Source organism: Adiantum capillus-veneris, chromosome 14 (assembly GCF_014529385.1).
Source record: "Adiantum capillus-veneris isolate H3 chromosome 14, ASM1452938v2, whole genome shotgun sequence".
Taxonomy (NCBI): Eukaryota; Viridiplantae; Streptophyta; class Polypodiopsida; order Polypodiales; family Pteridaceae; genus Adiantum; species Adiantum capillus-veneris.
Genome location: NC_140944.1, coordinates 53,467,062 through 53,480,819, shown reverse-complemented (window position 1 = coordinate 53,480,819; position 13,758 = coordinate 53,467,062). Strand labels below are relative to the sequence as shown.

Below are 13,758 nucleotides of genomic sequence, written 5' to 3'. Positions count from 1 at the left end.
GTCTACTTCCGGCCAAAATAACCCGGGAAATCCGCCGATTTTCTCTTCTTCCGAGAGTGCTTCAAACCTTTCATTATCGGGTTCATTTTCTTGTCAGGAGCTCTATCCAACTCTTTCTACGAGCACAATTTGTCTCTCAGCTTTCTTCCCGAACTGAGAGGAGAATCAATGGCCTCACACCATCTCGAATGAATCTCATCAATCGGGTAATTCTTCAAGTGTTTCGCAAATTTCAGGTCGCTGGTGTACTTGATCAGTCTTTTCACACACGTGTCAACTTGCAGTTGATGTTTGTACTCTCCTCTCGCAAACTCCCCCGCTGGAAATTTTCCGTGGCTGGCATTTCAGGGTGTCGCCCACTCTTGGGTTCTTTATGGCTTATGCCCCTTAAGACAGAGCGATGAAGACGAGAGCACGCTCAATGCGCGATGGACTAAGGATGGGAGTGGTAGTAAGTCCGGGGCAAGGACACGAAGATTCTTTGACAAACAAAATATTGAATGCTCTATGTGCTCTTGAAGGACCGGTATGCTTTCAAACAAGCACACCCCTAAAGCTTCGATACCATTGTTACACGCATGCCAAGTGGATGGAGGAGGAGGACGTAGCAGATACTCCTCAAATTTTAGAGCTTTACCTTGAAGCTTTTGGTTTAGCACCAACTATTCCAAGAGTTACCAATGAATCGACAGGTTGAATCTGGTGCGGTGCAGACTGCACAAGAGAAGAGTTACTCCGCTCCTTTGTCACAGGTTACCTTGATGAAATAAAGTTATTGATTTCTTTTGAGATTTCAGGGATACTGATGGGCTCACAGTGTTCTCTTGAATGACTTTATGTGAAGTCATTTGAATTGGGAATTCCTGAAATGAATTTGTTACATGTGCTCTCTCATGTGTGTATTGTTTAAGTGCATGATTGAAAGACCAAATGATTGCAACATTTTGTCTTGTTCACCCGAGGGCCCGAGGGGTGATGTGGATATGATAGTAACAAGATTTAGACAATCAAGACATCTAACAGAGATCAGCGCGGTCTGGATGCGATTGCTAAATAAGTTACAATGATCATGATTCTCATCTAAGATCTCGACGGGGACAGGGATGTGAATGTCATGTTAATGTTCAATGATTGTCGTCTTCATGCAAGTGCTAGATATATGTGGTCTAGTACGTAAGTACTTAAAGTCTGTTGAACTAGTTTTGGTCCTATGTCCGTTTTGCAGGCATTATAGAGAGTGCTTACAATTCTTTCAAGAGGTGGATATGTCACAAAGTGATGACGTGGCATAGCCTAAACCCTAGCAAAAAAGGCAGAAAAAGTTCTACCAACTTGTAGGTTCCTTTCAAGGGGGCCCAAAGGGGTTAGGATTAAAAACCTAACCCGAACAAACTTATGGAACCCGGTCGAGGGGCCTAAAACCTTTAAAATAAAAGCACAAGGATTCACTAGCGTAAAAAGTGACAACCCCCGTAGATCTCATTGACTGTTGACGTGGTTGTACGGAACCTCCGCAAATTACAGAAGAGCCCAAAGGTGCATGATTTTGCGGTTTGAAGCTTTTGGGCCCTATGCTTTTCATGTAACTGCTTTTGATTAGGCGAAGGACCTTTATAAGTGTGCCGCCTCCTCTTTTGGCAGATTTCCTTGAGAGCACTGCAGAGAGAGAAGAACCTCGGACATTATATTGGTTGAGGCATAAGAATAAAGAAAGACCGAAGAGGGGTGCCAATCTCTAGGGCCGCTGGCCCGCTACATCTAGGCGCGGAAGTCTGCCGTGCCATGTCGTGTCATGTCGTCTTTTTCTCTCAGTTTTGTTCGATTATTTCAATTTCTCTCACGTGTGTTGCTCTAGATCTTCAGCTTGGGGTGTCCAAGTCTATGACAGCCATCATAAAATAATGATGTGGCATGACCTGATGGACAAAATGCTTTATAAGTTGTTCCCAACTTATGGGGTCCCCACCCAGGGGACACAAGGCAATTAAAATAATGCAAGAAAATCAACTAGCGAAAGAGGTGCACGTTGTACAGACATCCGCAAAACGCGTTGGCTGTTGACGTGGCACTGTGTACGGAACTCCACGATTTGCGCTGGCTGCTGGGCAGCACTAGCTTTTGGGACCTAAAGCTTTTGAGTCTAAAGCTTTTCATGTAATTGCTTTTGAGAAGGCCTAGGGCGTATAAATTTGTATCTAGAGGCTCTCTTCCCTCAGTTTTGCTGAGAGCAAAGAAGAACCTCTGACTTTGTACTTGATCAAGCATTAATATAAAAATAAACACCGAAAGGGGAGCCAGACTATGGGGCCAATATCTCTGGGCACAAAACTATGCCGGGTCGTGTCGCCTCTAATTAATTGTGATTAAGTTTGTTTTCATTTCCTCTCTCGTGTGTCGAGCCAGATTCCCCACTTGGGGTGTCCAAGTCTATTGCAATGGTAGCAGAGCTCAGTCGATTTTTCTTCCCAGGAGAATCCAATCCATCCTATCACGACACACATGGATTCAGTCGACGAATCCCTCAAGGACCAGAACAACCCACTTGTTAACTCCGGGACGGGAGAAAACACGGAAGATTCAAACGGATGCTAGCCACCTTCTGGAGATTTAGAAGAAGAGTACGGGCCACCCCGGCCCACGGAGTATGCGGATGTACATTGAAGATGAACTTGACGACGTAGTCGACAGACGAGTCAACTGACTCCTGAAGACCAAGAAGCATTCAAAGGAACACAGTCAATCAACAGACTACCTTGGGTACTTGGGTCACAAGTCTACGTTTGCAAATGCACGAAAAACAAAGAAGCGTGTACGCTTCGAGGGTGTGCATAATTCAGCCTCATCCTCTTCTAATAGCTCCGACAGCTCTTCCTCGTCTGATTCCAATGATGAGGACAGAAAGGGCAAGAAACGATGAAAAATCCAAAGACATGGAAAGAACAAGAAGACCAAGAAAACCAAAGATTTCAAGGGGAGGTGGACAAGCACTTAGATACTTTTTCAGGCTTCCGATATACCCCTCTTTTATTCAACAATGCTTATTCTGGAGGGCGCTATTCAGAGCACTCAAAAGTTCAGAGGGTAGCATCCTATTTGAAAGGAAATGCACAGATATGGTGGTCCACTCTCTTGCTACGGAAGGAAGCACCGACAAAGTGGCTGAAGTTCAAGCGACTTTTCACTTCCTCTTGGCTCATTCAAGAGTACGAATGTGATGTGATTACCACTTGGAATCACCTTCGGATGATCAAGGAAGATAGTTTGGATACTTATTGTCAGAGATTTTGGGATACCTTCTTATCAGCCTCTTCTTTTAAAAAGATCACTTTTAAGGAAGAGATCGAGCGATCTTGTTGTGGTCTACCCAAGAAGATACGAGATTACTGCTTACTGCAGAAGTCCGAGTCCATACAACAACTGATGGGACATGCTAAGCAAGGGTTTGTTATGCATTCGGGTACTCTTACGTATCCAACTCATCAACCTTTCACAATTAGGACCGGACACAATTAGAATAATGGTAACAGAAGAAGAGGGAAGTTTCAGAAAAAGAAAAATACACGTCCCCGACTGACAGACGAACAGAAATCCGAGTACTTCAAAACTGGGAAGTGCTTTGAATGTGGGGAACAAGGATATATATCAGCACGGTGCCCAAAAAGGCACCCCAGAGGACAATCAGAAGATAGGCTAGAGAGTTCCAGAGCAGTTGAACAGTGCGGGAGAAAAGGAAAGACGAAAGCAGGACTAGTATCAGATTGTGTGGGGAGCGACCCTGATCAGATCGATGAAAGTACTGAACTTTGCCGCGCATGGAGGAAAATGCAAGACCAAGAAGCCCTAATCTTCTTTGACAGAGGAGCCAAGGCCAACTTTATTTCACCCAAATTGGCAGCTCGACTTGGAATTACGCCGTGAGGAAATGGGGCCACAGGCGGAGGCTGTTCTAGCAGCACCCAACGGGATGTTGCCATTACACCCATCATTGGCAAACTTTGTTTGCATTGTCAGGGGTATCTAGGGCACGAGGACTTTTATATCATGCCTCTGGAAGGGTGTGATGTCCTCCTAGGAATCCCTTGGTTCCACAAGAATAGCGCCATGGTCGATTATAGGGCAAGGAAAGCCATTTTGAAGAATGAAAAGGGTCTAGAGATTGTACTTGATGTAAAGTTGAAGGGTGAGTCTGTCCCGCCTGTATCGGCGTCAACCGTTTCCAAATTAATAAAATCCAAACTTTTGTTTACTCGATTTTTTTTAAAGAACTAAATGATGAACAAAGATCAAATATGTCTGATCTAGAAACGGAACGGCAAGAATTTCTGCATGCGCAGGCTATGTCACAAGACGGGCACCACACGCCAGTAGAAAAGAACAGATTGAACAACTTTAGGCACTTCAAATAACAATTGAACTGAAAGAGAGACGACACACGACACGGAGTGGCAGAATTCCACCCCAGAGAGTATTGGCCCCAAACCTTGGCGCCCCTTTCGATATTTCTTTATATTTCAACAACTGAGTACAAGCCGGTACTCCATCCTCTACACCCTCGTCTAGAAGCATGCCAAAGAATGAGCCCATGGCCTTATATTTAAAGGACCTAGGCCCAAACAGTTTACATAAAAAGCTCTAAACTCAAAAGCAATTGGTCAAGAAGTGCCAAAAGCTGCTAGCGCGTTTTGCGGAAATCCGTACAATTGTCACGTCAACATGCCAACGTGAAATCCGGGATTCCGTACAACTTTGCCACGTCATCAATTCCCCACGCAATTCTTCTTCTGCTTCTTCTAAGGTTTAGGCCCCTCGGCCGGGATCTGCAAGTCGGCTCCGTTCTTCAGTGGCTTGACACATCAACAATTTGTGACATGTTGACTATTTCTCTGAAGGCCTACCAAGCGAGTTACCGTCCCCACATCTTGGAGACCATACGATTGATTTGATTCCCAGTATACATCACCAAACCGGCCACCTTACCGAGTTAGGGCATAATCGAGGGCAATTACAATGCTTTCAAGAGGAGGGTATGTCACAAAATGATGACGTGGCGTGACCTGATGGACAAAATGATTTATAAGTGGTTCCCAATGTATGGGGTCTCGTTCGATGGGGCCCAGGGGCCACAAGGCAATTAAAATAATGCAAGAAAATCAACTAGCGAAAGAAGTGCTAACGTGGCAGACTGTACGGACGTCCGTAAAATGTGTTGGCTGCTGACGTGGCATTGTGTACGGAATTCCACAATTTGCGTTGGCTGTTGGGCAGTGCTAGCTTTTGAGACCTGAAGCTTTTGAGGCTGAAGCTTTTCATGTAATTGCTTTTGAGAAGGCCTAAGGCCTATAAAGTTATAACTAGAGGCTCTCTTCCCTCAGTTTCGTTGAGAGCATTGAGCAGAGAAGAACCTCTGACTTTGTGCTTGATCAAGCATTAATATAGAAATAAATACCGAAAGGGGCGCCAAACTTTGGGGACAATATCTTTGGGCACAGAACTATGCCGGGCCATGTCGCCTCTAATTAATTGTGATTTAAGTTTGTTTTCAGTTCCTCTCCCTTGTGTCGTGCCGAATTCCCTACTTGGGGTGTCCAAGTCTATTACAACAGTAAGAACCTAAAAGTTGGGGAATCTTTCTTCTTCTTCTCCTTCTACTACGGTTTAGGCCCCTTCATCAAGATCTGCAAGTTGGCCCGCTTATCAAGGCTCGCCACGTCAACAGGTTGTGACAATTGAGTTAGCATTTTCAGATTGCCCATCAGTTTGAAGATGAAATGAAGATGAGAACTTCAATGTAGTGATGATGTTGTCAAAGAAAGCTCTCCAAAAAAGACTTGTCATACGCGGATCTTGGTCGCTAACCATAGATTGTGGCATCCCATGAAATCGAAAGATATATTGTAAGAACAGAGTTGCCATCTGAACTTTACCCGATTTTTCCACCATAGGAAGGCGCTATCTTTAAGGAGACTAGCAGCTAAGGCCACTTTCTTGTCATCCGGCAATTCAAGATTATTGAAATACGTGTCCATTTTGAACAGCCATTGATCAATGACTCGCTTATTACGGCGGCCATCAAAGGGTTCTGGCGGTTTAATGTCTACTTTCTTTTTATTAGATTCTGTGAGTAAGCGAAAAGATATTGAAGTTCAGGATTATTAACTTGTTATGGTTGATCTAGCATCGGATGATTTCCGCCCTTCACGGAAGAAGCTGCACTAGAATCTGGCGAAGAAGTCGATTGCTTCAATGATTTGACCTCTGCTGATAAGGAATGAAGTAGTGTTTCAAATTGCTCTTGACGTGACGCTTGGACTGCGAATTGCTGCTGGATAGCAGCCAAGAGTGCAGTAGCATCCATCTGTCCCTGGCCTGGGTCTGTCTCTGACATGATGAAGTCAGAGTTCGTATCGAGGCGAAGCTAAAAAACTCCACCCTGTAGCCAAGGTTGGCGGTGTGTGAACTGGCTCTAAGAACTCTGCAAACGCCGGATCGTCCTCTGCGAGATCCTCGACCTCGTCGGGCTCTGGGGTAAGAGGAGTATAATCTGGCACAATTTCCTCCGAATGAAAAGGAACCAACGTGTGCGCAGTTTGAATCTCCGAAAGACTATCAACGAAACAAGCTGGGATATGGTGTGCCAAGTGCGGAAAACGAGTAAGGATGAACTCGTAATGCTGTAACTCGTCCTGTTGACACTGAATGGTCACTTTCCAAATCGACCAACGTTGGAAGCCAAAGCGGCGCTGACATATGTGTACCAAATATTCACGGTCCAGCGGGTTCGGTGGTTCAGGAGAGTAAACCGGCAATGGAATGTCTGCGGGAATTTCCGAAACTGGAATGGGTTCGAAAACGGGCGCAGGAGCAGGTTCTGGCAGAATGGGATTCTCTGGGAGAATTTCGTCTGGGACTCCGTCTACGTACGACATGTACGGAACGGGAACATCATATGCGTCATCGGCCATGAGGCAGTAAAGCCCGCGACGTGGAGTGTGTGTCCAGAAGAAAAGAGCGCAAGCAAGCCAGCGTTGCAAAATTGCCCTGTGTTGCTGGTTCGTTGCGTAGAAAATAATGTAGCCATGCTGTATAATATGGTAAGTTAATAAAACCTCTTATGGCCGGTCACTCCAATTTGGGGCGGCCGGGCACTTGTAATAATATACAAGTTTATAAAGGGACAGCCAGCGTATGTTATTAACCAGCGTAGAAAAAAAAAACTCAGCCAGCGATAAAGTGCAATTTCAGCCACGTAATTTGTGTGCAGTACGTAAAAAGCAGCCAGCCAGCGAATTCTATGTGTGAAACGCTGCAAGGGGTCAATCGCTGGGAAAGTAGTACCGCTTGGAGAGAGTCCTGTCTCTTGGTGCCCAAAGGGTGTGTCTGTTGGAAAGACTTTTCATGCGAAAGGGTGCGAGCGGCCAATTTGAACAAGGACTCGCAAGTTGCCGGGGACATTGCACACACACATGTCGCACACACACACATCACTGTATGCTGTAGTATAGTATAAGTATGAATTGGATAAAACACTTAAGTTACCTCATACTCAGATTCGTGTGTGTACCACCGTTCTTCTGCTGCCATACAACACGTAGAGTGTCGCGGGTAGGGTGAGCAACGGCGAGGTAGAAGCCAAGTCCAGAGGCCCGGGAAAAAAATTGCTCTGATACCACTGTGAAGAACACTACTACTCAGTGTGTTTATTCATAACTGTACTTAGATGAAAACTGAAAACTAAACTAGACTAGAGACAAAGACACAAGAGAGGAATGTGTGTTTGATTGATTGAATCTGTTACAAGAGGGTTCTTATATAGAATCTGAAAAGACACGATGAAAAGACATGACCATAGGCCAATAGACATGACTCTAGGCCAATAGTCGTGTCCCTCTGCTGTAGAGTTGTAACCCTTCAGCGTAAAGGTGTAGCCATTCGCTGAAGAGGCATGGCTATTCGCCGAACAGGTGCAACTCTTGGTAGAAGAGACGCATCCTTTCGAGAATAGGGGTCTCTGATATGGTACGTCTATGTATCTGTAAGAGAATCACGTAAAGAAGGTAAAGAATACGTCACAATCGTGACACACGCACTGTTGCTGCTGTTGGATGCTCTGCAGGCAGCTGCCCTCAATGCGCAGCCCGCCCGCCTCAGCCCCGCGCCCATCCACCTCCACCTCGTGCCCACCCGCCTTAGCCTCGCGCCCCCTCACCCCTTTCTCCCAACCTTATCCTCCCTTCGCGTCACGTTCTCAGCTCGCAGGTAGATTGTGTTTCAGCCTGCTATGAGTGCTTCATCACAACCGCCCTTCCCGATTTAGCAACAAACACATAATGGCGGCTTCTACTCCACCTCAGAGGGACTCTACAGAATCCCCCTTGTCCGACACTGCGGAGCCGACCCTTCGACTTGCTCTCTCGCCAGAAGGGCAAGCGAGCTTGATGATGGCCAAAGTGGAACGCTTGCAAGCCACTTCAGCTATCTGCAAGATCATTGGCACTCGGCCCAGTCGGGGCGAGGTTCGGGATCCCGCCTTCTCTCCGATGTGTGACAAGGTCACCGATGTCCAGATCCTCGGGAGAGGGTACTACCACATAGAGTTCAAGTCTCCAGAGATGACGGCCAAGGTAATTTCAATGAGCCCGCTCAGCATCCGAGCAATTCGAGCTTACTTCAGACGATGGCATCATGGTTTTGACCCTACTACAGATGTACTTGAGGAGGAGGCTGACTTGCCTATTTCGGTCTTCTTCCCGAGCCTGAGGCGAGAGTACCTCCCTCTTCTCCCCACGATTGGTTCCTTGTTGAGGACGGTTCTGGAGTCTCCGCGCACTGCAGCTTCAGTTGTGGCCAAGGCCGCAGGTTTACCTACTGTGCGGGTTCTTCTACAAGACACACTCCCTCCCGAAGGTGATACTGTTGCCTCGGGTGAGTGGGGGCTGGATCAGATAGAGTGTGGAGTATTTGGGTCTCCTGAATCAGTGTTTCATTTGCAGACAGATGGGTCATTTACCAAGGTCTGTCCTCGCAGGAGATCTCGACCCACAGCACATGCACAACCTCCCAAGGCTGAGCATGTCCAGCAACCAGATACACAAGACACACAGGCTGGTACCTCAACAGAGACCAACGATCAGATAGCTGACAGTTGGCAACAGGTGCCTGGCCGACGTCGACAGGGACTTGCTCACCCCACTGCTCCTCCTGGTGGCCGACCTCCTGCAGCTCAACAGCACTGGGTTTCGACACGGAACCGTTTTGACCCCCTTCAACAGGACCCGCCTAAGGAGACCCCATCCACTTCAGATCCTCCGCCTCCACCTCCTCCCTCAGAAGCTGCCTCCCCCACCTCCTCCCCCTCCTCCACCCTCATCCCCGCCACTCGTCCCTCCTCTCTCCTCGGTGGGGCCCACAGCCTCATCTCTCGCACCCTCTCTCACTCCTCCTGAGACGCAGGGGACCAGACACGCGTATGCCGAGAGGCGATCTCTTGGAAGTGCTTTCGCTATGAGCCATGTGGCTTGGGAGGGACAGCCCCATCTGAGGCCGCCTTTTCTGGTGCAGACTTCTCCTTTTGCAACAGTCCCTAGATGTTTGACTAGCTTGGTGGATTTGATATCAATCTTATATAGCACCATTTCCCCTCTGAGAGAGAAAAGGAGAAAGATTTTATTTAACATCTGTAAACAGTCATAGAAAACTAGCTTGTGAGATAGTCCATGTGCAAATGTGTAAGTCTTGCATAAACCTCGAAAATACAAGAGGAATGATAGTGTCCTCATGAGTAGAGTGCGATAAAAAGTAATACCTGGCGATAAGTACAGATGAAGGGACGCATTTATCTATCACTATGGGTCTCAATGCAAACCTATGTCAGCGTAAGTACAACATGCTCCATATGACCCTATTCAGGTCCATCCAATGGTTCTAGGTAATCTTAGAGACCCCTGTTCACGACACACACAAAAAAAAGGACAAACAGGAAGAACCGTGCATCATCTCTCAAGGTCAGTACGCAGAAAAACTCTTACAACCTTGCAGAAGTGTGCACACCAGACCCACAGAAAAGAAAGAGGAAGTAAGGACTGGGGCATCATCTTCAAAATTACCAGTTTCGCCCTGGTATTTGAAGATGGCTGCTGCTACCAATAAGGACGGATATCTCCAATGCATACACAGTCGGGAATTCACATTTTCATCATTCTTTTGTAAATTCCAAGTCCAACAATCAAATGTTTTCCCTAAATCCATGTGCAAATGTTAACACATAATGTGAAGCTAGCAGCTGACCTCTACTCACCTGCTCAAACTCATCCCACGAGGTGTTTCCACTGACTGCAAAATGTCGATACTTGCGTTTTGTATATTTTGGCCAGTTCACAGGAGGCCACCTAGCTTTTGACTTGGAAGAATCGCCTGTGATCCTCCTTTCTAGCCAGTTAAGAGCATTCTTATCGTTGTGTGAAAAGTTCTGTAAAGGATGTTTGTACTTTAGCCTCATCATGATCAGTACTGAATGCAGGCCCATATAATTAAAAAATGTGCAATGTGCACCATGCTCAGCCCTTCACCAATGCACTGTGAACTTCAGAAAACATCTGTGGATTGCGAATTCAATATATTGCATTTAGTTGGTAAAGAAACAATCCATGCTGTAGCGAAGGACTAATATTCTTGCCATTTTTTTCAACTATCTAGGATTCAAACATCCAACAACATAATGGCAGCCTCTTGTACTCTCCTGGCATTTTAAACAATGATATACATGTATCTTCTTACATTAAAACAAGATGTGGCAAAAGTAATCATTTTTAGATTTTCTAGGTGCTAATTGAGCAAAAGGTGTGGATGGTCGAATATTGTATGAGTGTATACACACTCATACATTGTGTTTGTGTGTGTGTGTGTGGGCTGCTGGTGGGGGGGGGGGGGGGGGGGGGGGGGGGGGGGGCATGTGTGCGAATACACATTATACAAAAACGCATATGTATATGCGTATGCATGCGTAAACCAATGGATGTGATTCTTATGTAAAGGAAACAGTTCCGGCAATCTATGAATTGCTGAACGCAACCAAAATACTTGCAATTTGATTGAATGATCGGATGCAAAGCTTGAGATCGCCTGACCGGGAAAACACAGGTCGTAGGAGCAGCCCATGCAAGCGCCTCGTGAAGAAGCAAAGGAAGCAAGAGCAGGACGGCCTTCATGGATTCCTGCATTTGCCCAAGGAAGCGAATGCCACCACCTGTTAGAAGCAGCTCAATGGGCGATCAACACTGCCATGACGACCAAAGAGTCCGGAAATAATTTCTGTTTACCTCCGGGGAAAATAAAAGGGGGGGGGGGGAGGGCGCGGCCAATTTAATGAAGCCTAAGCCCTAAGCGGTGCGATCTACGATAGCGAAACTAAGACACGGAGATCGGGACTCTCACGACAGTGGCGAGGGTTCGAGTCCGGGTGCCTGCCTCCCACGCCTATTTTTTCCACCTTCCATTTGCCTCGAGATTCGTGCACTTCTCTCGACCCCGTTGATCCCACCGCTCGCCCCTCATAAAGGCTTTGTGCCCTTTAGTGTTGAGGCGACGCGCCAGGCCATTTGCATGGTTGTTTCATCTTAAAACTCAACTAGTGTTGATTGCCAAATGGGTCAGTCGCCATAATGGGTACAACAAAATCATATAGGTACAATTCAATTGTATCAACCAGGAATGATGAGAGTTTATGGAACTATCACTTTCAATTCTATTATGCCCACCATCATGCTCTTCTTATTTCAAAAGCCTTGCAAGTCCATTCTTTCCAATTATGTAGGTTGCGAACATAATAAGAAAAATGCTACTCTAAACGATTTGACCAAAGCTATACAGAGCTTGTAATGTACATTGCCACGAAATATGCGATTAAAAGTTCTCAAGGCGAACATGTGGAAGTGGCCCCAAGAACAGCTTCATCGTGTAAATGCAAACGATTGGCTAACAACTTATAGCACCTATAACTTTTGGGCACTCCACTGTGCAAAGTGGAACGAAGCAAAAGAACACTTGACATTGGCATGAAAGTTTTAGATGCATGTCATAGCAGAGCGCTATCTCATGATGTTCACCCAAATTTTGGATAAACTAGACTTCCTTCATACAATCAACTTGAGCTTTGTAAGCATTCACCTCTCCCACATTTCACAAGCCAAGGCTTTTGTTAAAAGGCACTATAAAATTCATCTACTAGTAAACCCTTTGCTACATTGTCAACTTCTTGCTTGCGATATATTATCACAAATGTTCTTCAATTAGATTTTTTTCGGACAGAGTTTATTGTTTTTCGTACCACAATTTATGTTGTATAGTCTTGCTTAATGTGCTCACCGTTTTAATCACTAAGATTGAATTGTACCTACGTCATTTCTTGAAGGGATAAAGTGTATACGAATATCGAGGAAAATGTGGTCATTAGAAGCAAGATACCAAACAGAGTACGCAAATAAATTTGACTCGAAATGAAAACTATGGGGTGGATTAAAACAGCATACTTATAGTGTTTGTACTTACACAAAGAGAGAAACAAAACAATGTGGTATTTCATCAAGTTGAACTTGAAGTAAAGAGTAGAAGGTATACTTTCATTAAGGGAGATTGTAAAGAGAGAATATGTAAATAAAAACTCAATCAAATAAAAGGCTCAACAAAATATAGGAATGAAATATCACTTTTTTTGTGGGATTTCAAAAAGTGGTACTTGACACAATGAGGTGGATGTCCTACTAAAGTATAATAACATTTGCTTGATGTTGTGTTATGCAAAACAGTGTTTTGTCTCTCTAACGCTACTACTATAGTCCTACTTCTAGTCCTATGTGAAATTTCAAAAACAAAATTCTTATTGAAAGGCTTAAAGGCTTCGATGTCCTTTCACATCTATCAGCTTTCTTCCTAGCTTCAAAGTCCTTCGTGACACCTATGTACATCTTTTCATTGATTTTGCATGTAATGGAGTACACTATGTATTTGGTTTCCTCAGGTGTCGTTGTCTTTTTGTTGGTGGCATGTCAATGGAGATTGATGTTGCAATGTCCACTTGATACACCCCTTGTCCTTGTAGTTTCTTATTTATTAAGAACAATGCTAAATAAAAAATGGAGCATTTTGAGGGAGAATGTTGAGATCCCCTTTGTCTTTGGGTGTAGGAGCTCTTGTGTGTCAGCCTTGGAGGAGTGTTTAGTTGGTCTCGTCACAATCAATGTCAAGTGATTGTACTAGTTCCTTGTATAGGCTTGGCATCCACTTTGTTCTATTCTTCCAGGATCTTCTTGCATTGCTAATGTAGTTTTTATGGTAGTACTTTGGATTTGATTGTATGTGGAGGGAGATTTTCCCACCAATTTTTCCATCTTCATTTGTGAGGAGGTAGGAATTTCTTTTGATCCATTGTCTCGATGTGGTGGTGAACTTGAGGTCAAATAATTGAAAGCAAAGAGGCAAAAGTTAGCAAGTGTGTAGACTTTGAAAATGGCATGCTTGCATTATATAATGGGGGCTTGATTTACCTTATTGTCATCCATGTTCTCGTACTTGGGTATTTGAACCTACAATGGCAAAAAGATATTTAAACTTTAAGAAATATTAGCCAAAGGTTCTAAGGAATTACTATTTGACTCTTGTTTTACAATGAGGAGGGAGCCGAATAGTATCGGTATTCAGAGAGTGTATCAATCATGGGAATGAACATTTTAGGAGTGGGTAGTTGTAATAATCTCAAGTGATTTC

The 13,758-nt window shown here is 44.9% G+C and overlaps 1 protein-coding gene across 7 annotated transcripts in view; it reads right to left on the bottom strand.

Moving 5' to 3' along the window:
- The window catches only part of LOC147442379 (uncharacterized), an 81,673-nt gene extending 70,353 nt beyond the window's left edge, over nucleotides 1-11,320 (bottom strand). For 3 of the 7 annotated variants that reach the window (XM_086528571.1, XM_086528573.1, XM_086528572.1), the window contains exons 1-2: nucleotides 11,081-11,219; nucleotides 10,295-10,465 (exon numbers count right to left, since the gene is read on the bottom strand). In XM_086528571.1, coding sequence (XP_086384697.1) covers nucleotides 10,295-10,308 — 14 coding nt within the window. In that variant the 5' untranslated portion in view covers nucleotides 10,309-10,465; nucleotides 11,081-11,219. Of the gene's footprint in view, nucleotides 1-10,294; nucleotides 10,466-11,080 lie in introns of all 7 variants that reach the window. The other 4 variants (XM_086528568.1, XM_086528569.1, XM_086528570.1 and 1 more) reach the window with 3 other exon arrangements.
- Between the last annotated feature and the right edge of the window lie 2,438 nt (nucleotides 11,321-13,758).